Source organism: Quercus robur, chromosome 3 (assembly GCF_932294415.1).
Source record: "Quercus robur chromosome 3, dhQueRobu3.1, whole genome shotgun sequence".
In the NCBI taxonomy this organism is placed as follows: Eukaryota; Viridiplantae; Streptophyta; class Magnoliopsida; order Fagales; family Fagaceae; genus Quercus; species Quercus robur.
In genome coordinates, this window is record NC_065536.1 from 15,548,591 (window position 1) to 15,575,239 (window position 26,649).

Here is a 26,649-nt window from a genome sequence, read left to right on the forward strand (position 1 = left end):
TCAATGGTTGAAGATGATCTGGTTTTTTGCTGCAATCTCAAAAGCATACCTTCATATGCTGGCTAATAGCCAAGAAAATGTTATATACCCATGATAGGCCTGCTAATGGGGTAACAATATCGATCTCCTATGTTTGTTCTGCATGGAAAATTTGGAATGCAAGAACCATTTGTTTTATGAATGCTCATATACTGAAAGAAAGTAGCAGCCAGTGTTAAATTTTTGCTTAATTAACTAGCATATAAATCATTCAAATTCTATGCTAAACTGGGTATTCTCACTGATGCGAAAAAACTCCAAAACCACCACATACAAGCTGGATTAGGTTGCCTTCTATGTACAACTCTTTTAGCTTAAAATGCCAACTTATTTTCCATATAAGATTATGTACAACTTTTTAAATTACCATCCTTTCAAGGTACAAATCTACTTTTACAGAGCTTATCTCTTAAACAAAATAAGCCAATAAAAATAAACTCATCCAATTACAGAAGGAAATCAATTGAAACAACAATATTGGATTAAGACTTTGAGTTCAAGCCAGGTCCAAACTATATACCAACTTTTAAATTTGGTTGCTGTAAGCTGATCCAATCAATACATGAATATTCCATTTCAATAGCATACACAAATGATTATTAGCAGTATATTATTCAGAAAAAATATTAAAGGTCATATAGTGTATGCCACATAATATACATGGTAAAAGATTAGAAATTCAATGTTCCTTTTATATGCATATGGATATGGATATGGATATTAGCAAAATAGCTTGGTTATCAGATACCTTGTTGAGGCAATGCTTTATTATAAATGCACGACTATCATCTTCATATATTGTTGCACTAGTAATTACTTTAAACATTCTTGGCCACTGGCACCCACATTACTGAAAAGACAATCGGGTAATCATCCTAGCCTCCACAATTTTTGCACCTGAAATTCATGACATACATGCAACAGAGGTTCCTCTCAAAATATTCTTGACTTTGAATGTGAGATGACCTAATATTGGTGCAGTGTAATTCAGAAATCAACTGTTGTTTGAAAGGAAAAGGGAAAGATCACAAGTCCTAATTTAAACAATTGCCAACAACTCCAATCTTTTGTAGAAGTGCTCATTAGGCCTTTATGTGAATGATAAATGAACCTGTTCAATAATTTCTGACAAGCATGATTACAAGAAAGCATGCAAAAATTGTAGGGAAGAGAGAAAGTGAGAGAGAGAGAGAGATCATGCAAAAAGTTGCATTCAAAAGATCATGATTTATATAAGGAAAAACCTAAATTTTAGGTTGAAAACAGCGCATGGTGCATTCTTCTGAAAGGAGCAACCAAAGTAACCAGAACACATGAGCTTGATACATAACTTTGCAGTAGTGCCAAACACAGTCAAAACATATTGAAGTTGATTTATCAATGACATTATAGATATGTATGTCACATCAAATGGCATAAAATCAAGAAAGTCAATGAGATTTTCATCAACAAATGAAAATGAAAAACCATAGATTTCTGAAAACCACAATCAAAATTAGAAACCACTTTTGCAATGTGAAGTACTTCTTTGTCATAAGTAGTTTAGCCTGGATAGCTTTCATTGGTGGTCCAGGTTTTCTCCTTTTTTCCCTGAAATAGTTGTGCCAAGGTTGAAGGCACACATAATAGGAGGTTCTGGTGAAGGAAGATAATTCAGTTGATTTAGTCCAGTTCTCACCATGTTACATGCATCCTAATGGTAGTTTCAAGCATTCAGTATACAATAATGTGGCTTCGTCCTTGGCTGGAGTGTCTCTCAGAAGTACTGAAGGGTATGAGTAGTTGACTTGAATGAGTACATGGTTTCCAAGAAACCGGTACCTACCCAATGGTGACTCAAACAATTTTTGGCATCGGCAAAGGGCTACACAGGAGAATCTAGCCAGAACTTGAACTTTAGACCATGGATTCAGAGTCATCTGCATAAAAAATGCAAGCAAAAGTGTCAGATATTGACATCAACTAAAAATGCAGAACAAACAAAACCAAGAAAAGAACTTACATCATCAATGACAAAGTCATCAATGTGTAGTGTCGGCACCAATCTTGTACAGGGTGTCAATCTTTGCAAACTCATACTTGATTGCTTGAAGACCATTGGGTTATACAGGGGTAGACATTCTCCTTCTACTCCGTTATAGCTTGGACCTTGCCAAAATACTCATATGCCTAAATCTACAAAAAGAAGAAGAAGAAGAAGATGTGGCTAATCATAAGAGCAAGCAAGGACTTAAGCAAGAAGTTACCTCCCATACAGTTACAAGGCCACCAATGCTCTTTGTGGCACATTGGGAGAAGGAGAACTGTACTATAATGTAGTATAGTGGCATAGGCAGCTCCACCCAATCATAATTTCCATCTAAATCTACGTTTTCGAGTGAGGGGAGAAACTGCAAGCTCACTATCTCCTATGCTAAGGATCAAACCACCAAAAGTGCAACCAATGACAACAATTCAAACCACCAACATACACCTCGAACCAATCATCAAGAAAAAAATTCCAAACACACTCTCAAAGGACACGAACCTTCACACCAACAAACTAGCCCTAAAATCATTTCATTCCCACTCAAGGCAATACCAAAGAATTTGTATCAATAGTCTCAAGTCACCCATTACTTCAAAGAGGGAACTTTAAAAGTCGTAGTGTCTAAGAATGGGTTTTGCATACAAGAATTTTCTCTAGGAACTTTAAAACTCCTAGGATCTAAAAATGGGTTGCCATTGATGTTGGTCGAGGATGATCTGGTTTTCTGCTGCAATCTTTAAGCATAACTTCATATGTTGGCTAATAGTCAAGAATATGTTATATAGCCATGAAGACTTGCTAATGGGGTAATATTATTCATCTCCTATATTTTTTTCTGCATTGGAATTTTGGAGTGCAAGAACTATTTGTTTTATGAATGCTCGTATACTAAAAGATAGTAGTAGCCAGAGTTAAATTTGTCCTTAACTAACTGACATTTGAACAATTCAAATGCTATGTTAAACTGGTTATTCTTGCCGCAGTGAAAAAAATTTCAAGACCACCATATATAAGCTAGATAAGGTTGCAAAAATCTATTAACTAAAATGCCAACTTATTTTCCCTATAAGATTATTTACGACTTTTTAAAACCCCATCCTTTCAAGGTACAAATCGAATTTTACAGAGCTTATTTTTTAAACAATATAAAGTCATCCAATTGTAGAGGGAGATCAATTAGAAACAACAATAATGGATTGAGTACAGGACAGGTCCTCCAAAGTTTATCCCAACTTATAAATTTAGTTGTCGAAAACAATTCCTATAGTATGTGTTATTTAGCAAAAAGTAAAAGAAGGTCATAGAGTATATGTCAATCTTCTTAATATTTGTGGTGAAAGATTAGAAATTCACTATTCCTTCTATATGCAAAGGCACACATAATAGGAGGTTCTGCATGCATCCTAATGATAGTTTCAAGCATTCCATATACATAAAATCTTGGTTGAAAGCATTCCCTTAAATCTCATTAGAGATGCAATATGTTGATAATAGAGCGCAACAAACAGAGAGTTGCATACTAGAGCAATTATGAAAAGAGGTATGCAGGATTTGCTCATTGAAATTGGGAAGTGGCCTAGTATTCCCCTCTGCCGCCCACTATTTATTCGACTTCGGCCATGGATGACCTCCATACCCTCGAAACAAGGTTATGTATCACTGGAAGTGGCCCAACTGCCCATACCGCTGCCATATTTGAGCATTGCCGCAAGCAGTTGCTACACTTTGGCACTCATATTCTAACCGAGACAATCAACAAGGTGGATTTCTCCTTCTCCGAGGCATATCAGCCTGCCCTAAGATTGTTCAATTGGAGGCGGGGATTCAGCAGCCATGGAGGAGGCCACATTCCTCACCAAATATGGGTCCATTGTGTACATCATCCATAGGAGAGATACAGTTAAGGCTTAAAAAATTATGCAGCAAATTGCCTTGACCAATCCTAAGATTCAAGTTATATGGAACTCGATGGTCGTGGGAGCATATGGGGACGAAAACACTAATAATAGGGTGTTGGGGGGTTGAAGGTGAAGAATGTGCTGAGTGGGGAGGTTTCGGATCTCAAGGTATCGGTATTGTACTTTGCGATAGGGCATGACCCAGCCACCAAGTTCTTGGATGGTTAGATGGAAGTCGATTCTAGTGGCCATGTTGTCATGATTCCGGAGTTTTTGCTGTCGGAGATGTCCAGGATAAGAAGTATAGGCAGGATGTTACTTCTGCCGACACTAGTTTTTAAACATCCTCTATCTCTCCTTCCCTGCATTATTTATATTTCGATTTCGGAACTTCTATGTTTGCACCACTGCTCATCTTCATTTTATTTGGGATCATGTGTTTTGTGTGGGGAATAAGGTGTATTTGTTTCGTGGCAGTTTTTTGTTGCTCTGATGTCAAAACTTGTTTAAAAAGGGTCCGTGAATAAGTGTTTTTTTTTTGCTACAGTGAAAACACATGTATAAAGTATTCATAATGCAAAAATTATGTTTAGTATTATTTTTCAAATAACATATTTTAAAATTTGAAGAAAACATAATTGTATGTTTGGTATATGTATGTGTTTTTTTTTTCCTTTTTTAGAGAATGAATATAGTAAAAGTGTTATTATTTTATTTGAGGGGAGAGAAAACTTCCTCACCAGATAGGGTCTATAGTTTGGTATGTGTACGTGTAATCTCCTATCAAGTGGGGCTTACAATTTTTATTATATTTACAAAAATATCACTAAGCGATGTTATTTGAAAACTGAAAATGAGTATGAAGGGGTTCTTTAAATACAGTGTTCAAACATCCTAAAATAAAAAATATAATTCAAATACTTCTAAATGAAATTTCCTACCAAAAATGTTTTTTGTTTTTTTTTTTTTTTTTTTTTTTTTCGGCTCATAATTAGTATTTAAATACTGAAAATTGTTGTTTGAAATTTCTTACCAAACAGAGCCTAAGCTTTCTAAATTTTCCAGTGTCTCTAATTTACTTGTTGCAAAAAAAAATTCTTGATAATGATATATGGGTAGATTCCAGTTAGCTCAACTAGTAAAGTCTCTGATGGTTGTATAAAAGATCTAGGGTTCAATCCCCATTTACACCAAAAATTGATTGGTGTTTTGGTCTGATGATAAAGAGTTATCATTAGAAGCGGACGCCATATGTTAAAACTCTCTTAAAAAAAAAAAAAAAGATAATGATATGTGGACACGTTGGAGTAGAATAGTGAATAGTCAAGGTCTCGTTTGGTACACGAATTCAAGCACATATTTTCAATTTTTAAACAATATTATAAGTATTTTTACACACTTTTTCACCCACATATATTTTCAAAAAAATTGAAAACGGTTATTTAACTGCCCCAAATTTCATAAATAATGCAAACTGGAAGCAAACTATTAAGAGAACTATTCCCTGTTCAAAACCCAAGAACACCAACTTGATCAATTAAACTCCACTCTCACAAGCCCATACATAGCTTCAAACAAACTCAAAGCCAGACCCAATTAAAAGGCACAAACTGACCAAATCAACTAAATCAGCCAACCCATATGATAAAAGTGGATATCCAACAAATCAAAACTAAGCAACCAAAGCCCAATAAAATCTTAAGTCCAACCTGAAATTGACTAAAAATACATTAGCCCATCTCACTTTGAAATTAACTCATCTACTCAAACCACAGAAGCCCAACCCAAAAATCGAACCAAGTTCTCACATCTTTCACTGTTTTCATTAGCCATCCTTTAGCAACCTGATCCGATAAATTAAGATCAGCCATCCTTTAGCAACCTGATTTGATAAATGAAGAACCACCATTTGATATTTTGCAAGCAAATATGGAGTCCTATACTTGATCGACTTGAAGGTTGAAACTCCATGATAACAAATTTGTGATAACATATATCTCAGTCGTGTCGATCTATTTACCAGATTTTATTAAAAAAAAGAAAATGAAAATACAAACAAATAAATATTTTTAATATAAAATTCAAAACTAACGAGTAACCACATCACAAATAATCATTCAAAACTAAAACATATTCCAATTTTTTTATTTCCTTTCTTTTTTAATTAATTTCTAAATTTTAGGTTATCTGATATGATACTAGAAATATAGAAGACAAAATAATATAGAGATTTGTTGTTATAAAAAAAATTTCTTGATAATGATATGGTCACTCACAATTGAAGTAGAATAGTCAAATTTCATAATGCAAACTGGAATCAAACTACTGAGAGAGGTTGAGAGAACTGGAAAAGTATTAGGTACTTTGAGAGTTTAGTGACATAGTGCTCTCTTCTCTTACACATATGGTGTATTGCATAATAAATATAAGAATAAAATGCAAAACTGACTCTCTAAGTTTCTTCAAATTTCATTTTAGTCATCTAACTTTGTTTTCATTCATTTCAGTCCTTTAAATTTCAGATTTATTCAATTAAGGCATTTTTGTCAAATTTTGTTTTTTTTTTTTTTTTTTGGTAAAAAAAAATCCGGAAAATATTTTTCATTCATTAATTGAATTTTTTTTTTAATTTTAAAAATTGAAAAACTTGCCACAACATTTTAAAAAATTTGATGGAAAAGCCTTAGTTGAATAAAGTTGAAAGTTAAAGAACTGAAATGAACGAAAACAAAGTTAGAAGACTGGAATAAATTTTGGTGAAACATATACGAGTGAGTTTTTCATCATTTTAGCCTAAATTTAATTATTTTTAAATAAAAACCTAAATTTAATTATTGAGACCCAACATGAATGTGAGAAGAGAGAGTATGAGCACCGCCTCATCATACTCTTACCTATGTATACCTTGTGAAAATTATACCCAGAGCATGGCAAAAATGGCCCATTACCATCAATTTTCAAAATAATTTGCCCAGAAACACTGTTTCCAAACTATATAGCAATACAAGCTCGAGTACCATATTTTTTTAATCCACTATCGCCCCATATTCAAGAAGCCCTATAGTGGCGTTTTTAAGCCCTATAGTGACGTTTTCGGGCCAAAAAACGCTACTATAGGGCCCCTTGAACCTGTTATGGGGACTCATAAAAAAATTTTGCAGGAAAACGCCGCTATAGGGCCCAAAAACGTCACTATAGGGCTTAAAAACGCCACTATAGGGCCCCTTGAACCTGTTATGGGGACTTATAAAAAAAATTTTGCAGGAAAACGCCGCTATAGGGCCCGAAAACGTCACTATAGGGCCCCTTAACCTGGTATGGGGGCTTAAAAACGCCGCTATAGGGCCCGAAAACGTCACTATAGGGCTTAAAAACGCCACTATAGGGCTCCTTGAATATGGGGCGACAGTGGATTAAAAAAACATGGTACTCGAGCTTGGCAAGCTCGAGTACCTAAAAAAGTGGTATATACCTATATAGTTTGGAAACAGTGTTTCTGGGCAAATTATTTTGAAAATTGATGGTAATGGGCCATTTTTGCCCCCAGAGCATTGTTTATTAAGGAATACTAGCCCCAACAGTCAATACCTTCATCAATTAAACTCAATTCTCACAAGCCCATACAGCTTCAAACAAACTCAAAGCTAAGCCCAATAAGAAGGCACAAACCCATCAGTTTAGGACCAAATCAACTAAACCAGCCAACCCATATCCAAAAAATCAAAACTAAGCAACCAAAGACCAACGCAATCTTAAGTCCAACCTTAAATAAGACTAAAAATACATCAACCCATTTTACTCTGAAATTAACTCACCTGCTCAAACCACACAAGCCCAACCCAAATCAAACCAAGCTCTCACGTTCTTCACCGTTTTCATTAACATCCATTAGCAACCTGATCCGATAAAGTAAGAACCACCATATGATATTTTGCAATCAAATTTGGTGTCCTAAACTCATGAAACAAATTAGTGATGACATACATGATAATACCAGGACAATTCTTCCATACTAAACTCAAAATTAGGGGTAGGTTGATGACTGTAACCCAAGCAATATGACAAAATCAATTTAAAAACAAAGGCAATTTTTTTTTTTTTTTAATATAAGTATTCAAAAATTATGGGAGAGAGAGATAGTAAACCCAACATTGTCAACTAATAAGAGTTTCATTTGCTGCGTTTCCACTCTACCCAATTCTTGATTTTTCCCCCCTCAGTTTTGAAGCTTCATGAGCCAGCCTCTGTTTTCAAAGTCTAGTAATTGGTGACAATACTGGTGAATTGACATAATGCTGAACTTAATTCCCTGGTAACTGGTTTACTCCTCTTCTCTATATTGGTTACTCAAACACATATTTCAATTGCGAGCTGCAGGCTTGCATTTTTACTTGTTCTTGATCAAATGGCCCATAATTTGATCAAGAACAGAGATGATAAAGCCTTAGAGGGGCTTGTCCACAAGAACAGAGAAGATTAATGCTTTCTTAAATAGCCAACGTGTCTAATTTATTTGTTGCGTTATGGTGTTTTCTATGTGCAACACATTAGTAAATGAAGTTTCCCTTTACTGATTAAACTGATAATTAAAAAAAAGGAAATTCTAAGCTTTTTTTTTTTTTTTTTTTTTAAATTTATTTACCTCACTCCTAAATGGGGATATAGTTAAGAATGTTCTAAAAAAATTATGTTTCTTGCCCATTCTATGTTTGTGGATTTACAAATAAAATTAGTCCCACCTCGTGTAACCATTTACTTTTTTTTTTTTTTTTTTTCATCTTCTTAATTAAATGATGAAACTTGTGCTCTAGGGTTGCGAAGAAATTAATCAATTCATGATCTGTTTAAAACTCCATATGAGTAATGAAGTGCCATCAGGGAATTTATCTTATGTCTATATATGAAGTTGTACAGGAAAGGGGAAACTGAACTGCATGTAGTACAAAATGCCATCGTACACATATAATGAAACTCTGAAAAAGAATTTTTCGTTCTTATAATTTTTTTCAAAGAAAACCTCCCACATTCACCATACTTTTCCACATTGCATATTTCTATCACTACAACAAACTTGACTTGTTTCAACCCACTTTTCTCAAGGATTGACTAAAAACTGCCGAAACCATCACTAAAAATTGGGGCTTGGGGTAAGTTTGATTAGCTTTATTTCGAGGGTCATTAAAATCCTCGAAATAAACCTATGCAACGCTTAGAATAATCTATTAAAATTAGGCGCGCTAGTTTTTAGTTTTTACACTCCAGCGCTAATTAGCTCCAAATTTAAACATTTTTCAACGCATCCTATCACAACCTTTGATAGAAGATATCTCAAAATTTCCAACCCTTGAAATAAAGTCCAAAATTAAATTACAAAAGGGAAAGCTCATTTTTGTTCACGCTCCACACTCAGAAAATTCTCTCAAAATCGGAGCTCATCTCAGAAAATTCTCTCAAAATCGATCTGAGCTCATCTCAGGAAACTCAAAGATCGGAGCTCATCTCATCTACGACGGGTTGATTTGCGGTGGTCAGCTATCTCATCTCCGACGACAAGCGAGTCGTTGATCGACTGAGCACTCTTCGCCACCCCATTTTCCGATTACAGGTCTGTCTTTCTCTGTTTGTTTCCCGACAAATTATGGAAATTACATAGCAGAACTATCCAAACAATTTTTGGTATTCTCTCTCGTTTTCTCTCTCTCCATCGGTAGATATTTCTCTTCCTCACCATTGGTATAATTTGGGGGCTAGGATTTGGATTACATGTCCTTTGGTATAATTTGGGGGCTAGGGTTTGGATTACATGTCCTTTGGAATCTGAAGTATGGGTTGGATCTAAGAGGCTTGAACATATTATATTGAAGAAATGCTTAAAAAGGAGTTTCTAAGTGTTAATGGTGTGGTATAACAATAGTATCAATTTAAGAATGGGTTGGATCTATGAGGTTTTTGGCGGTGCTATGTTTGTTAATTTTTGTTTTCCAGTATTTTATCTGAGAGTTTGATGCTGATTTTGAAAATTCTATGTGTATGTTAATTATTGAAAATCAGCTATAATATAGGTTTCCCCAATGGATATATTGATTATACCAGTGCAGTGCAAGTCTTTGTGTGTCTCAAGCTATTTAAGCTAAAATCAATGCAATTTGATTAACCATTTTTATTGGTTTTTTGTGTTATGGAGGTTTTTTGAGTTCCCTAATTTTGAAAGGACTGGACTATGTGATATCAAGAAGTTGCTACAAATTTATAATTTATACATTTGAAACTTGTGTTAAAGAGTACACTTCTCTGTAGGAAATTTGGAGTATACACAAAAGCTTTTGTAGCTGGACTTCCAAAAATCATTAACAATGTCATATCTAGCTCATCTCCTAGTGTAATCTATGATTAAATCACAAAACAATCTTCATTTGTTTGTCACACATGATTCAGATCATAGACAAAGCCTTTTAGATTTTAATCATTTTGCCAACAGATTAACTTATACAATATGGATAGATTATTTATGGTAGATAATGAAGATCAATCTCAAAGAGAAAATCCCATTAGGAAGGTCAAGGATTTAGCTGAGGAACAAAATGAGCATAACCTCTACGCATTCACTCCCAAAAGAAAGTGAGGAAGATAATGCCTCTCAAAATATCATATATGGTATATTTTTCTCTTAACTTCTGTTCCATTTTGTTTGATTGTTGAATCCATAGTTATTGCTGCTTCTCATTTAAATAAAATGTTTGGTAGCTCTGTTTTATTGTAGGAAATAAAAATGATATTTTTTGGGTTATTCTTATGTGATACTATTGCGGCTGGTATTAAAGCTCGTGATGGTTTTCTTAGCTGATCCAAATGATATCTTCTTGACAGATGGAGCAAACCCAGCTGTAAATTTTGACTTCACTTTCTTTTTGTTTCTATAACTGCCAGTATTTTCCATTTCCAATTGATATATTTATGACAGATCGTGTTTCTCTCTTACCAGGTCCATATGATGATGCAATTACTGGTAAGATCAGAAAATGATGGAATTCTTTGTCCCATTCCTCAGTACCCTTTACACTCTGCTTCAATTGATCTCCATGGTGGCACACTGGTATGCTTCTAATTTGTAGCACTTTATTCAGAAGCTCAAGATTGGTTGTACTCAACTGCTAAGTGAAAAGACTTTATTTTATTTTATTTTTTCAGCATAGATTTTACACTGACCTGACTTGGTAACTTGGAAGTTGGAAAATGGAAATTTGATTTATTCTTTTTTGAATTTTCATTCAATCTTGAAGTATGGCCATTTTAGGTTCCTTACTATCTCAATGAAGCAACAGGATGGGGATTGTAAGTCTCTTCACTTAAGAAGCAATTGGAGGTTGCCAAGTCCCAAGGCATCATAGTTAGGGCTTTAAATGTTATAAATCCCAGAAACCCAACAGGCCAGGTGTGCTATTAGTAGGTTTGAAGAAGTAGAGATTTGACTAGCAAAGTACCTAAAGTTCACGTAAAAGAGAATGCATTGCTATGTGTCTATTTTTGTCCCTGTACATTATATGATTTTTCTGTTGTACCTGCAGGTTCTTGTGAGGAGAACCAGCGTGACATTGTGGAATTCTGCAGGAAAGGTCTTGTGCTACTGGCAAATGAGGTTGGTAAATTCTTATTAGCAAAAGATGTTGAAACATCATGCAACTCTAGTAACAAATAGAGATTTGAGTACTTGTAGGGAACTAAATTTGGTTTTGTTTGCTCTTTATTGACTCCCTTTGCTTGCTTGGTGCCCTACCAAATAGATCTGATTTGATTTGCTACGTTAAAGTTACAACTTATGTCCAATGAACTTTATACAGGTATATCAGGAAAATGTTAATTGTGAATAGATCATGTGTAATGTACTTGAGCTGATTTTTGTGGAATTTGAAATTTGGATTAAGTGTCAGGTGTTAATACCATGTTCTATTACTTGGAGATCTAAACTGGATAATAAGGTGTTTACCTGTTTGTAAACTTGGTTCAAAGCCATTATGATCTACTTAACAGCTGTGAAATTATTATTTTCTAATTGAATCATTTGTCTTTAAGATCAACAAGACTATTCTGGTGCTCATACGTATGAAAGGATTGATGTGGAGGGATCTTTCCATGCTGAATGGTTCAAGCTTGCCAAACAGTGTAATATAAGTTTTGGAGGTATTCCACTTGAATGAAACTCAAAATAATCCTAATAAATTTCTGCCCAAGACTCTGCTGGGCAGAGCTGACACCACCTCTGCCTGTTGAAATGTATCTCAATTATTACATACTCCGATTAAACACCCCAGCTCTTGCGCAGTCTTATTTCAGTGGTCTTTTGGCCAAGGATGTTACGGTGGAAAACCTCCCCAACTTGGTTAAATCAGGTCTTAAATTTGAGGAGATAGAAAATGATGTGAGTACTCGAGATTATATAAAAAGGATATGGGACTTCACGGGATCACTCTATAACATTGAATCCATGGAATTCAGCATAGAAACTGCAGAGGTATGGACATGTTACGTTTTTCATGCTCTAACTCTCTTATCATTAATTAAATTGCTCAATGCTACTTAATAATATTTGACTTCCTTGACGTTTGGTGGTTGTATTAGGTCTTGTTATTATATGTGGGCTGCAGTACAATTCTTGTTTTGTCAGGCTCCAAAGGTACAAACACTTGTCTTTGAATTGACATTCCTAGGTAGCCATGATGGTTACCCACCTGAAAATCGCTTGGAAGATCACTTGGAGAAGTGGCTTTACGTTCCTGAATGTTTGTCATCACATCTTACAGTCTGTTATAATAAGGAATTTTCAGGGCATGAAGTTGAGATGAACTTGTTCGACAAGTCTTGAAGGAAGCAAATATATTAAAGACAATGAAAATCACTTTTGAAAGTTGTCTAGACTCAGAGATAAAGCTTTGTGCTCGCAAGAAATTAAGAAAGCTTCAAAGGAGGTATCCTACTTGTCAATTTGAATTTGACGAAGGACAAGTTGATTTTTAAGTTCTCTTTCTTAATTTGTGCGAAGCAATAGCTTTATGGGAATGGCCATTGGTCTTTGCATCTTTCATTTTAGTTTGGAAATGTGTATTTTGTCCATTGGTTTGTTTAGTGCAGCTATTTGCCCTATGTTTGTGTGTTTTTGTTGAGGAGGTCATTTAGACTTTTTATAGCGGCTTTGGTTGTGTTTTGTGCAGCCACTAGGCTGATTTGGGTGTTGTATGGCTACTGGCCTTTTGTTCCTGCACAAAGTAGTTTGTTTTCTTGTGCGTGATTTAAATTCTTGTATTTTGAAGCATCTTCTAATCTCTTGGAATGGCCTTGAGAAATCATTCTTTGCCGAACACTCTCAGCATGCTATTAAAGGTGTTGGGTAAAATAGTTTATTGGTTTTAAAATTCTATAGTTAAAATACCAAGTTCCTTTAGGTTAATGTGAAAGTGTCTCCATAAACTTCAAAAATGAAGGGTTTAATGATTTAGGAAGCTAATTGAATTTTGTTTTGTTATAATATAGATTTGGTAATATGTGGTTCTTTAAAGTCTGTGTATGGTTGTGTTTGTTTTTTTTTTAGGAGAAAAACCTTATTTTAAGGGTCGGGAGACTCTCAAAAAAGGTTATTGTGCTTTTATTTATTTTTGAATTTTTCTAGGGTCGCCAATCCTCCCTAAAGAGGAAACATTTTTTTCAAGGGTCATGTAGGCCATTGAAATTTCTGTTTCAAGGGTCACATAGGCCATCGAAATTTTTGTTTTGAGGGAATTTGTTTCAAAGGTTATCAAGATCCTTCTAGACCCTCAAAATGATATTTTTTTAGGGTTTTTAATACTTCTTTTGAGGGTTTTGACCCTCGAAACAAATCAACTTTGTATATGGATTAGAGACTGCAACTTGAGTTAGCCAGATAATTCTTAGTTCATTCATATAGGATTAACCAAGACGAGCAAGTTTTTGATTCAGCTTGATTGGGAACTTTTTTTTTTTTTTTTTTTTTTTCATTTCTTTTTTTCTATGATATTCGTGAGAGATGGGGGGAAGGCGAGAAAGTAAAAACAAGAAATGGATAAGGGAAGAGAAGAATTTGTAGAGATTTTCCCATAATCCCAGTCCAGCCTACCCGACTGATATAATCTAAAATCCATTCTCTGTCCTTTTTAGTAGTAATTGAATAGTGACTCTATTTGTAAGTTCAATGGAAATTACTACGTAGACATTCTAAATTAGCACAACCTAATGCTTAATATATTGGCTGACTTTAACTATTAAGCTCCTCTAGGCTTCTTTATTTGACAAGAACAAGTTCATCAAGGCTTATACTTCGACCAAATGAAGCCCGAGCTTGAGTTTTGAGTTAATTTCTAACAAGCCAAGCCTGAGTGATTCCATGCTCAATTTGATTAGGATTTGCTAACAGCTAAAGTGAACACATTGCTCTAAATGGGTAACAACTAAAACAAGTCCTTAGGAAACCCACTAGAAAGAAACAATACAGACAAGGATGTCATGATTGCTATTTTTCACTCGTAAAATTAAGAGTCCAGGAAATATATGTCCATTTTAGTCATTCTCATGTGTACGGAATATAGGATTTCCACCATCTAATAAGGTAATCACATTACTATTACAAATTTACAATAATTAATAGTAATGTGCATCTTTTAGTAATCTACATTACTATAAAATTGTGTACAAATAAACGAACCAAACATCATAATTTCACATTTCTATAATGTTTGCCTTATCATTGAGAACCGAACACTACCTTTCTGCCTTTGTCCATCCCATCTTGAGATGACTGCAACTCAGATGATACGTCACTGCATATAGTTAAGGTTTATAGGGTTTTATTAGAAGGTTTTATCTTACAAAATAGAAAAGATGTCCCGATACCCTATGCGTTGAATATAAAGGCTCCCTGCATTGAATGGATTTTTCTGCTATGTTGATCTTTCTTTAGGGTTCTTGTTGTCATGCAGTTGTATGCTACATTCCTTATGAAATAGTTTTAGCACTGTGAGATAATTATCCCACTTGTGATTATAATTTGCACAATATTCACCCATCCTACCATAGTGAAATGTGATCCTAGCTATTTCACCAATATAAATGTCTAAAAAATCAGAAATCCTCATCCATTTTCCCAGATAACGAAATCCTCTTTCCAGTAGACTGAGAATATGCAGCAAGAACTCTACTCTAGGCATTGTTCTTTACACAAAACAGTATGATCAAATTGACAAACTAAAGCATCAATATTGATAATATATAAAGAACTGAATTTAGTCTGTGCCACCTCTCTTGGAAACAATACAACTCATTTACAAACATAACTCAATGATAGTTGAAAATAATGATATCACAACCATGATTCAATCATCAATGACATCAACGAATTGAACTTGCTGGTAAAAGCTCGACAGGGTTCAATGTAGTCATAATCCTTCCACAGAATTTTTATCTGATTTCTAGCAGCCACGGCCCCACATTCACCTCTTCGACAGAAAACAAGGATATCATTTTCTTTTCAGTTTTCTTGATTTCTTGTATTCTCTCCATTTGTCTTTGAATTGACTTACACCTTCAAGGAAACAGGGGAAAGAATCATAAAATTTATAGACTGCCAGATGTGCAAGTCACAGAGAAATTCAAAAGAAAATTTTCTTAAAACGCACGAGCCGACGTGCCGTACGTGCGCACATTGTTGGGTTATAGAGTAATTATAATTCTTTGACATGACAAATGCATCTTCTTGTGAGGCAACTTGTACGATCAACTTCAGATTACAAATGCTACCTTCAATAAACTAGAATAACCCTCAACATCGTAAGCATGAATGGAAAACTTTTTTCTACAAAATCAAGTAGGAAAACCATAATCATATAATTCCAACATGTTGAAATATTCCCATGTGAGTAGTAAGGTTAGTTAAATAGTGAAGTCCTGCATTGAATTTCAATGAAAAGAGTAAGTGGTTAACATAATACATAATTGAGTCCAAACTCATAGGTTTAAACTTTTGACTTAAGTAGTTTTTCTATATATTATATTAACTTCTCAATTTGAGTCTTTCTAAGCCTAGGGTATTCACTTCCCAACAAGTGGTATATTAATTAGAAAATGTCTTCCATTCAAAGGGAAGACTAATTGAAGTACTACAAGTGACTTGATAGAAGGCCCCAGGGGGAGATTTGTTGGAATATTCACGTAGTCAAAATGTTGGAAAAGAACACAAATTTGTACCACTAACATCCCTATACTTAGATTCAGTATGTCTTAGCTAAATAACTATTCATATGAAGGAAAAAAAAAAAAAAAAAAACCATTTCAACCCATCTTAGAACAAGTATCTAACACTCATAAAATTTCCTAAAATTCAAAATTTTGAAAAATAACATATTCTTAGAGTTCATTTCTCATTTGAATTAAGAAACTACCAACAAATGAATTGGATACAACCAAATCACAAAGAAAAAAATCCAGTGGAAAAAAATAAAATTGATACACTAAAATTACAAAATTTCAAACCAAAAGACCTGTTCCTCTTTCCAATAGGTACTCCTTAAACATTCATTCCCTAAACTAAAAAGCTATTACAAATTTGGAGAGTACTGCACCTGTCTCCAAACATTTGAGTAGGAATCTTACCCTAAATTTTAGAGACAAAAAGCATTGTTATCAGCCCCCCATATTCATGGAAAGTTGTCTAACACTAACAATTAAGACAAGGGGCTCGTTGAGTCTTTTATGTCACAAAATATCCTATTTATTATATATAATTGAATTAAAATTTTTATTTTGTCATTGGATTGACCATGATTGAATCTCAGTCCGACCTAAAAAATCTTGATTTTTTTTTTTTTTTAAACAGTTTTGTGTTTCAAAACTACAACAAATAATATAATTTATCCTTTTCCCCCCTCTCAGTTACACCTCGTTAAATGCATCATAAACCCTAATGCAAAAAATAGAAAAACAATCCCATTGTCCACCCAGTGTCAGGGATTGAATTTGAATGAAACAAATCTCTAATTACAGGTCAACATACAATCGGATAAGCTCAAAATATTTTCAATTGCAAAATAAAAAAATAAAAAAAAATAAAAGAAGAAGAAGAATGAGGAAGGGGAACCTGGTCATAAGGGTCATCTTGGTCGTTGAGAAGATCAAAGGGATTGATTGAGGAAGGAGTGCCGGAATTGGGAGACTCAGATTGATTGTCACTGATTGGTTCAGGTTACCTACACTTCCTGTTGAGTATTACAATAGCTTTTGTAAGATAAATACATTTTAAGATACAGTGATGAATGAGAGATGGGACAGAGAAGAGAATACCTAAAATTAATACACATCAAGATGGGCTCGGCTTTTTCTCAAACACCTTTTACACAAAAAGATCTATGCACATCGTTTCCTCCAATCACAAGCCCTTCAACACCACAAAGTTCATAAACAAAATTAAAAATAAAAACTAAGCAACATTTCTTCTTCTTTTCTTTTGGTTTCTTTTTTCAATCATTCATTTGTGAGTTCAAACTGCTCTAAGAAAACGAAATTTACAATTTTTTTTAGATAAGAGTAAATAAATGATAATCTGAACAACAAACAAAATAAAAAGATTTCTTTAAAGCGAAAAAATTTCAAAACAAAACAAAAAGTTTAAAACTAAAATTCATAAGTGGTTTATGAACAAATAGTTGAAACTAATTACTCAGTGAAAACTACAAATGAATTAATCATCCAAAGCTCTTACTACATGCATGAACACAAGGATTCAACAAATTTTTTATCACACCAAGAAGAAAAACTTTTCTTATAACTTCATAAAGAAGCAACATCTCTTCTATCACTGCAACTCAAACATTTAAAAAGATTAGTTAAGGCTTTTACCTCTTACACCAAGAAAATCTGTTGAATGAAGATATCAACTTTGCTCTCTTTTAGAGTTTCTTGAAAGCTTAGACGTTCAGAAGCAAATATCTCAAAATTTTCACCTCCATGAGTCCATGTATCTTTCCGCATTAGTCCTAGTATAAGATTCAGGATTTTCTCGAGGTAGCACAAATCTAGCAATAGCTTTTGCTCCTTCCGCTGCAACAATTTTTTTTTTCTTTTCTTTTTTTTTTTGCTTTTCTTTTTTTTTTGCTTTTTTATTTATTTTTTTTTTTTTTTTATTTTTTAATAATCAAGAAAATTGATTGAAAACAAGCTGGAAACCCAGCAACAATGTACAAACAACAAACAAACAAGACTCCTAAAAAGGCAAGCCAACAGCAACAAATACCAGTCTACCACAAATACAGCAGCTACTATAACCTACATATACTAGAGCAGGACTACAACAACAAAGAAAAAATTTATTCCACCCCTAAGACAACTATCTGAAGATTCTCCAATTACGTGAGACATCTATTCACTAGGCACTGAGTCTGACCAGTAACTTCTTAAACCCGTACTATCAAGGTTGAGATTTGGAAAATTAAAAATTCCTTGGGGGTCCTTATTCCATACATGTTTGCATTTGGGTATGCGATGCAAATGCAATTCTTTCAATGGAATGACAGTTACATCATGCGTTTCTTTAGCATCTTGCTCCTGCAGTTGAAATACTTCTTGTAGTGAACCACAATCAGCTATGATGAGATTCTCTAGGCTCCGAAATCTTGTCAGCACATCAGATTGAAAGATGTTCATAAGATTTTCACAGAACTCAACTTTCATTGCCCGAAGCTTGCAAAAGGAATTTGGGGGGATTTGGTTGTCCCATATGATTTTCAAGTCATCCACGTAGGATATTTTCAAATATTCCAAACTAGGGAATGCAACCTGCAGGGTTCATCCCATGTGTTAATGAAACACCTAATAAAAATAACTCACATAATGGAAGATAAAGTGTTAGAATATTCGTGAGTGAGTGCAATGGTTGGTTAAGTGGTAAACTCTTACATTGGTTGATAAGCACAAGAAACTAAATCAGGAGGAAAATTGAAAAATATCTACCTCTTCACTGAAGAGAGGTTGTATAGCAACAGTACGAGGGATTTCCTCTGTATTCATTTCCTTGATTTCTTTGCAGACAGTAATCACTGTGTCTGAATTGGAAGGTTTGGATATGAATGTCTTCAATTTAGGGCAATGTTCTATGAACAGTGACGTCATGGATTTAAATTCAATATTACCTCCGACGCAGAATCTTTTCAGAATTGGTAGACCACTTAGTATCAGGGCTTCCAGTCGAGGGAACAACATCTTAGGAATTCTTTCTTCTTCTTCTTCTTTATCTCCTAAATCTTCTATGAATAGTATCTCTTCCATAGCCTTGCAATTCACTATGTGAAGATACTTGACCTGTACCATAGATCTTGCTATGGAGGATGACAGTAGATATTTGATACTATCAGAGCCCCACACGCCCAAATACGACAAATTTTGAAACCTTATGGATTTTTGCACGTTTGTTATTTTGCAAAAGGACCTTGCCCAATGTTGGTTTTGCTGTTTCTCTTCCAAGTCTATTAAGGACTGTTCCAAACTTTCCAAGTTGGCGAGCACAATCTGCAGCAATAATAAATTCCTTTTCAACTCTGACAAACTCAAATCCTCATAAACATATGTACAAGTTAAATAGGCTAAAAGATTTTTAATTTTAGCATTTAAAAAAACTCAAAAATAAGAGAAGGGGGAAAGTTTAAAAAATATCTACGCTTTCATTGATGTGTGATTGCGAAGTTGTATGACGATTGTCCTCTGAATTTATTTCCACCAGTCCTTTACGAACCTCCATGTTTGAACTGGCATGTCTGAATGCAAATGTCTTCAATTTAGGGCAATTTTTTATGATAAAATTCTTCAATAATGGAAATTCCACATTACTGTCAATACAGAATCTTTTAAGAATTGGAAGATCTTCTACGACCAAGCATTCTAGTTGAGGAAACAACGCATCTGAAAGTATTTCTTCTTCATCTATGTGTAGAATCTCTTCCATAACCTTGCATTCAATTATGTGAAGATGCTTGACATTCATCATAAATCTCGCTGTAGAGGATGACAGTAGATATTTTAAACTACCAGAGCCATTCATGGTCAAGTTACAAAAATTTTGAAATCTTGAGTTTGTTTGTATGTTTGTTAATTTGAAAGAGGAGGTTGCCCGCTGTTGGTTGTGAAGTAGTATCTCTTCAGAGTGTATAGAGGACAGTTCCAACGTTTCCAAGTTGGGGAACACAACCTGCAACACAACAACAATTAATTATCTACTTCAGCAAACTTGTTAAAAGAAATGAAGAAAACGGTGTCGTATTTGCCTAATACAACAACGCCCAGACCTCAAACGGTGATGAAGTCCAGACTCAAAACGATGCCGTAAAGACTTGGGAGTACTTAAATGACGCCTGCGTTTACTCACATGATCATTTAGCTCCAGTTGTTATTTAATTAGACACATTGCCTAATTCCATTGGTTGTACAAAGAATTCATTGTAAGTAATTTCAAACGGCTAGATAAATTAGTTACCAAATTCTCTTTTTTTTTTTTTCTTTTTTTTTTAAGAGTTTCAATTTATGGCATTCGCTCCTGATAATAACTCTTTATTATTAGACTAAGACACTAATCAATTTTTGGTGTAAGCGGAAATTGAACCCCAGATCTCTTATACAACCATCAATTACGAATTCAGTTTCTCATTTTTGGTATGATAGGTAGTCTTATCATTAATTGTTTATGATAGACAATCTTATTCTCAATTATTTTAGTGAGGTTGATTCATGCACTCAAACTTATGATGTATCATGGAAGACACTTGTTGTCACACACACAAAACTCTAAAAAGTAATATTTGACTAAATTACAAACTATATTCTTAAAGTTTAAAAGTACTTGAATTTTATGTTTTGAAATTTCAAATTTTGGATTTTACCCTTTGAATTTTTATTTTGTTTGCATTAGTAGCCACTCCGTCCCTATTTTTTGTTAAGTGACACATAAATTTGTCACGCATATTTAGTTCTTCCAATAAAATAATGTCACGCTATTTTTATCATGTCATCTCATTTTTAATTTTTTTAGACTACACAAATAACGTCACATTATTTTAGTGGGCAAACTAAACACACATGATAAGTTTTTGTGGCACTTATCGGAAAATATGGATAGAAAGGTTGCAGATGCAAATGGAATAGAATTTTAGGGAATAAAATCCTAATTTTGAAACTTTAGAGTATAAAATTCAAATACTTCCAAACTTAAGGAGTGTAGTTTGCAATTTAACATTAATATTTCTTAAAACATAAAGTATGAAATAGTGATTTTTTTATTATTATTTAACTAGGTTAATTACATCTTAATTTTTATATTTTAAATTTTTTGAGATCCATACCCAACCCCATAATTTTGAGATTTTTAAAAAAAATGTATTTATTTATAATATAGGGAAGTAACGTCCCAACCTTTAGTCGAACTATTCCAGTCTCCTACCCATAATATATCCCAAAAGTCTAAATAACTAATTGTATGATGGATTGAATTTGGAACCTTCTATGTATACATCACTCCTCACACCAATGTGCCCACCACATGGATTTTTTTTTTTTGGAGAAACCAAATGGATGTTTTCATGATGGTTCGAAAATTTTGAAATTAAAGAATTTTAATGTTTGATTTTTGTTGTTGTAATAATATTATCTATACTATTAATAAAGGTTTCATGTTTAGTTTTCAACATTTTGCGTACTAAAATACCCTCACACAAATTCTTAGACTCTCTAAAATACCCCTATTTTTTGGTTCAATAATTTTAAATTTAAAAACAAAATCTGATTAAAAATGTAATTTACTATTTTTAAAAGAGTTCATAAGTTTTAGGCATTCAAACTTTTATCAAAATCCTAAAAATTAGGAAATTATCTTTATCTCACTTTTAAACTTGAAAATTTTTTAATGATGGCGGCAAAAAAGAATTACTCCTAAGTGAAAATTTTTTGTAATATTTCATTGCCTATAAAATTCTCATACGTAAATAGATCTAGAGTATTCCTCTCTTCAATTCTTGTCTTTCCAAACAAAGTAAGGTCAGTGACTTGATAGTTGATAAAGACAAAGTAAGATGAGTGGATCGTTCAGTTTTTTTATTTTTATTTTTTATTTGTGTGTGTGTGTGTGTGTGTGTGTGTGTGTGTGGGGGGGGGGGGGGGGGGGTTGGGTTCCATTAATTTGGAGAGAATGGAAAAGCAAAAAAAAAAAAAAAAAACAGAGAGAATGGCGTGTAAGATTGAGTCTTTGATCAATTTTTTTTAGAGTGTTATTCTTAATGAAGAAACTAAAAAGGTGCCCAATTAGTTTAATATTTTAAATATTTGTTGGTTTTCTTTTCAAATTGTTTTGGAAATAAAGTAGGGATATAATAGAAATATTAGTAAATTAATAACTTCTAATTTTAGAAACATGACAATATTTTGGGATATCCCAAAATGGAATGGAGGACAAATAAACTGGAACGGAAGGAGTATTTACTGAATAAAAAAAAAAAGTCTTATTGTGCACGCAAAGCGCATGTGATGAGTCTAGTTATATAATAATACTATTTGTGTTATAAGCTTTTATTACAAGAACATCTTATTAAAATTTGGAAAATTGCACTGGGAGGTTACTAAAATTAGTTTCCCTCAAAGATAAAAATAAAAAGTTACTAAAATTACACTAACTTTCCTTATTGTTTTGGACTATAGAGACCTTACTTTCCTTCTTCCAAAATAAACTAACACTTTCTCCCTTAAGCATTCTTAAAAGTCAGTAATGAAAGATGATTTATTTAGGATTTGTGACAAATCTAGCTTCTTTCGTTTACCACCCAATTATTCTTATCCTTGGCACAGTACACCTTCCTCTCCAATCTCCATGTAGCTCTACGGGAAACTTATTGTATATTTTGTACACTAGTTATTCAAATCTGTCCCAAAACAGCCTCTGGCTACCAACCCACCTGTTCTGCCGTTGCATAAGCATATATGTTAATTAGAGACTTGAATAAATTTCAATACCACATGCATGGGTAGGTGTGATTCCAATTTTGAATTCCTCTAATCATCGAGTAACAATCACCTAAAATTCAAGAAAAACCCAAATATCTAATTCACCGAATTGTCCAAGCTTGTATACTCGATATGCCAATGGTTGAACCAACTTGATTTACCCCTCCTTGATTAATCAACCACCAGCTTTGGAATCACATCTATTTACGTGTTAAACTGATTCAAACACCTTTAGAAATCTGCCACCATCCACAAAACCTACATCATAAAACCAAAACTCACACCTCAACTCTCAATGGAGATTGGAGACCGAGGGAGGGAAAATCAAAATCAAAGAAAAGGGGGTTCGATCATAAGGGTGCGAGAGAGAGGGACTAGGTTTCAGTCACAAGGGAAGACAGAAAAGCAACCATACGATGGTTTTGGAGGGTAAATGATTATTTCAATTGGAAAGTGATGGTAAAAAGTATAATATATCAATTTTTGCTAGTGACTTTTTAATGGTGTTATGCCAAGGGTAGGCTTGTCCACAAGTCGGTCCAGGTCGGGTTTGTGCCCAACCCAGAACTGACTCGCCAGATTTGGGTGGCAAAGAAGCTAACTCGCCGTCAACCAACGAAAACCACAGGTCGAGTCGGATTCGATTCGGGTCAGCGGCGATTTTTTTTGGGTTGAAACTGACGAATCTCAATGGTGGCGATCTCAATGTCGGCAGTGGAGATCTCAACGGATCTCATTGAAATCTTTCCGAATTTCGACTGATCTTGTTGAAATTTGGCCGGATCTTGATAGATCTCGTCGAAATCTGGTTAGATCTTGACAGACCTCATCGAGATCTAGTCAGAGTTGCATCTGGAGAGAGGAGTCCAGTTGGGTCAATTGGACTCTGTTTTTCATGTGAAGACCCGCCAACTGACTCGTCGAATTCGGGTTCTGAAAATGAAAATCCACTGCCAACTCTCGCCGGTGGCAGGTTAGGTGGGTTTCGGTTTGGGTTGGACGGTTTGGGCGGGTGGGTCGGGTCCTGGGTCAGGATGGACAGCCCTAGCCAAGGGGATTTGGATGAAGTGCAATTATTCCCTCTTTACTCATAAAATATTTTTACTATTTTTATTTTTTAATTTTAACTTATTTATTTTTTCTCATTTTTTTATTCAATAATTAAAATTGAAAGTTTCTTTTTAAATTCTCAATCTCAGCCAATGAGAGTTATTGCACTTGATCTCAACACTTGGGAGATGATAGTTTATTTTTGAAAAGCAATTGTATCAGTTCATGCAAATTTTTTTATTTTATATCTATACTATTTATAAGAGAATTCCTTTCTTTGGACTAAACTTTTATGTGATTTAGAAATACCTATAAACCTTACTTTTAACATGAAAAAAACTTGAGGACAACCTATGTAAAAATATATCTCAAACTTCACTTAAAATGCCTATAAAATAGGGCAGTATTCTACTAATCCATGTCTTCAAAATAAACTTATCCAAAAATTAAAATTAGAAGGAAAAAAAAAAAAAAAAACTTCTCAGTCCACTTTGATATTTCGCTCAAGACCACATTCCAACTTTTTTTTTTTTTTTTTAACTTTATCAAGACTCACTGGTTTCTTTTATTTAATTTCCATTTTCCTTAATTTTTAATCTCACATACACTAGACCCCCCCCCCCCCCCAAAAAAAAAAAAAGAGAGAGAAAATGAGGCTAGTTTTAGAATAAGAACCTACTTTTTTCTATTATATATACTTATTTTTCAAAATACCCCACATTAAATTCATCTATTTTATTCTACATTTCATTAAATTATCAATTTTCTTGATTTTTTTTTAATTGTTTCTCTTTCTTTACACATAACAACCACCATTATCTCTCTTTTTTCATCCTTGAGTTATGTAAAGGAAGAATAAAAATTACATATAAAATGAATAATATTAGTGTAAATTTGTATGGTTACCGTAGCAGTTATGTATTTTTATATAACTTTCCACGACTTGATGTGGGTGAATTCTAGACTAAGTTGGCTAACATGTTGTACTTTTTCTATTATATAAATTATAAATATTGATGTGAGTTTTCTACCCAAAAAAAAATTGATGTGAGTGCTCAGGGAAGGTTTATGTACAATTCTTTTTTAGGGAGGTTTATGTACAATTCAAAACAATCAAGAAGTAAATGAACAAAGTTTCTCTCCAAACTAGTTTGGAGAGAAACTCTTCAAACTTCTCATATATTTCTTTTTTAGGTGTGAATTTTGAAAATCTAAGTTTGGAAAGAAACTCTTCAAACTTCTCATATATTTCTTTTTTAGGTGTGAATTTTGAAAATCTAAGTTTGGAAAGAAACTCTTCAAACTTCTCATATATTTCTTTTTTGGGTGTGAATTTTGAAAATCTAACCGTTAAATTTTATGTTCCTTATGTTTTTAACATACGTATCAAATTTTGTTCAAATTGGATGTTATTTACTATTTGATCAATTAACTTATTTTTTATATACAACTTTATATCACAAAAACTTGAAATTATAACATTTATTTGATAACATAGTAATTGATCTTTGATCTTCTTTAAATTTTGTAAGCATTGAAAATGTAATAAGAACATGCAATCTAACAGTTAAGTTTTCAAAATTCACACTCAATATAAAGATTTATAATGAGTTTGTAGGGTTTCTCTCCAAACTAGTTTGGAGAGAAACTTTGTTCGAAGTAAATGTAATTTTAGTAAACCTGGTTAGTTTAATTTTTTCCATTAAAACTGATTTGGCTATATAGCTAATAGGTGAGACCATACCCAATACACTAGTCATTTAACTCCTCTCTCAAAAAAAAAAAAAAATCCAAACTCAATAGTTATTTAAAGTCTCATTAAAATATTTAATTAATTAATAATAGGGGTGATTAAAATAAGTGCAGCCTTATTTTCTTCAATTAATTACATTCAAGTCTTAAAATTTGCAATATTTAAGTGTCTGGTAATCTCTTATTTTCAGTAACTTTTATGTTACTGAAAATATATTTAAGTGTTTATAAATAAAAAAGCATATAGTTTTTAGTAATTTTTATGTTAAATATGTGACAAAAAACGAAAAAGTAGATTTATTTTCTGAAAAACTAAAAGTTAGATTATTTAAAAAAAGAAAGTTAAAAAAAAAGTAGACAAAAAGCAAAAGTTTTTAACAAATAAGAAAAAGCTAAACGGACTCCAAATTTAGATTCATTAATTAGGACACAAATAATTTTCAACTATATATAAGGCTATAACCTCACTTGAGGCACATGTCCCTCTCACATGCCCAAGGATTGTTTGCCCAGGAGAAAGGTCATGTGACTGTCACAAGCACCCGCTTGAAAAGTCAAACATTTTAAAGGAACATCATTTATTGTCTTGTCTACCTTATAAAAATGTATAAGTTTACAAAACTACCTTTAAATAAATTTATTAGCTTTTTTAAAAAGAAGTTATTCTTAATGAGACTTAGGGGTATAATAGGAATATTAGTAAACTAATAACTTTTATTTTTAGAAACAGGACAATATTTTGGGACATCCCAAAATGGAATAGAGGACAAACAAAATGGGACGGAGGGAGTACTTCCTATACACTTCAATTAACAGTAGATAAATGACTATCAATATTTTACTGGG

General features: G+C 33.4%; 2 protein-coding genes across 41 annotated transcripts in view; one reads left to right on the plus strand and one right to left on the minus strand.

The window, feature by feature from the left end:
* The window catches only part of LOC126717238 (uncharacterized), a 102,332-nt gene that overhangs the window by 54,862 nt on the left and 20,821 nt on the right, over nt 1–26,649 (minus strand). The window lies entirely within an intron of this gene.
* Nucleotides 9,247–13,255, plus strand: LOC126717242 (alanine aminotransferase 1, mitochondrial-like). Of its 16 annotated transcripts, none has more exons than XR_007652481.1 (7): nt 9,247–9,571; nt 10,468–10,620; nt 10,788–10,850; nt 10,949–11,602; nt 12,037–12,144; nt 12,298–12,475; nt 12,583–13,255. XR_007652481.1 is itself a non-coding variant. In XM_050418760.1 (7 exons), exons 2-6 carry the CDS (start codon nt 10,597–10,599, stop codon nt 12,068–12,070), a joined length of 303 nt encoding a protein of 100 aa, XP_050274717.1. In that variant the 5' UTR covers nt 9,247–9,571; nt 10,468–10,596; the 3' UTR covers nt 12,071–12,475; nt 12,583–13,255. The 16 variants fall into 16 exon arrangements, 1 of the variants encoding a protein (XP_050274717.1); XR_007652475.1 differs by having other exon boundaries at nt 10,949–11,398; nt 11,532–11,602; nt 12,037–12,475; XM_050418760.1 differs by having other exon boundaries at nt 10,949–11,059; nt 11,532–11,602; nt 12,037–12,475.

Excerpts from the sequence above, each read along its gene's own strand:
- LOC126717242 (XM_050418760.1), top strand. The coding sequence starts at position 10,597 with ATGCCTCTCAAAATATCATATATG. Across the intron at positions 11,060-11,531 it reads ATCTCCATGGTGGCACACTG|GTTCTTGTGAGGAGAACCAG; the intron begins GTATGCTTCTAA and ends TTGTACCTGCAG. Across the intron at positions 11,603-12,036 it reads TTGTGCTACTGGCAAATGAG|ATCAACAAGACTATTCTGGT; the intron begins GTTGGTAAATTC and ends TTTGTCTTTAAG.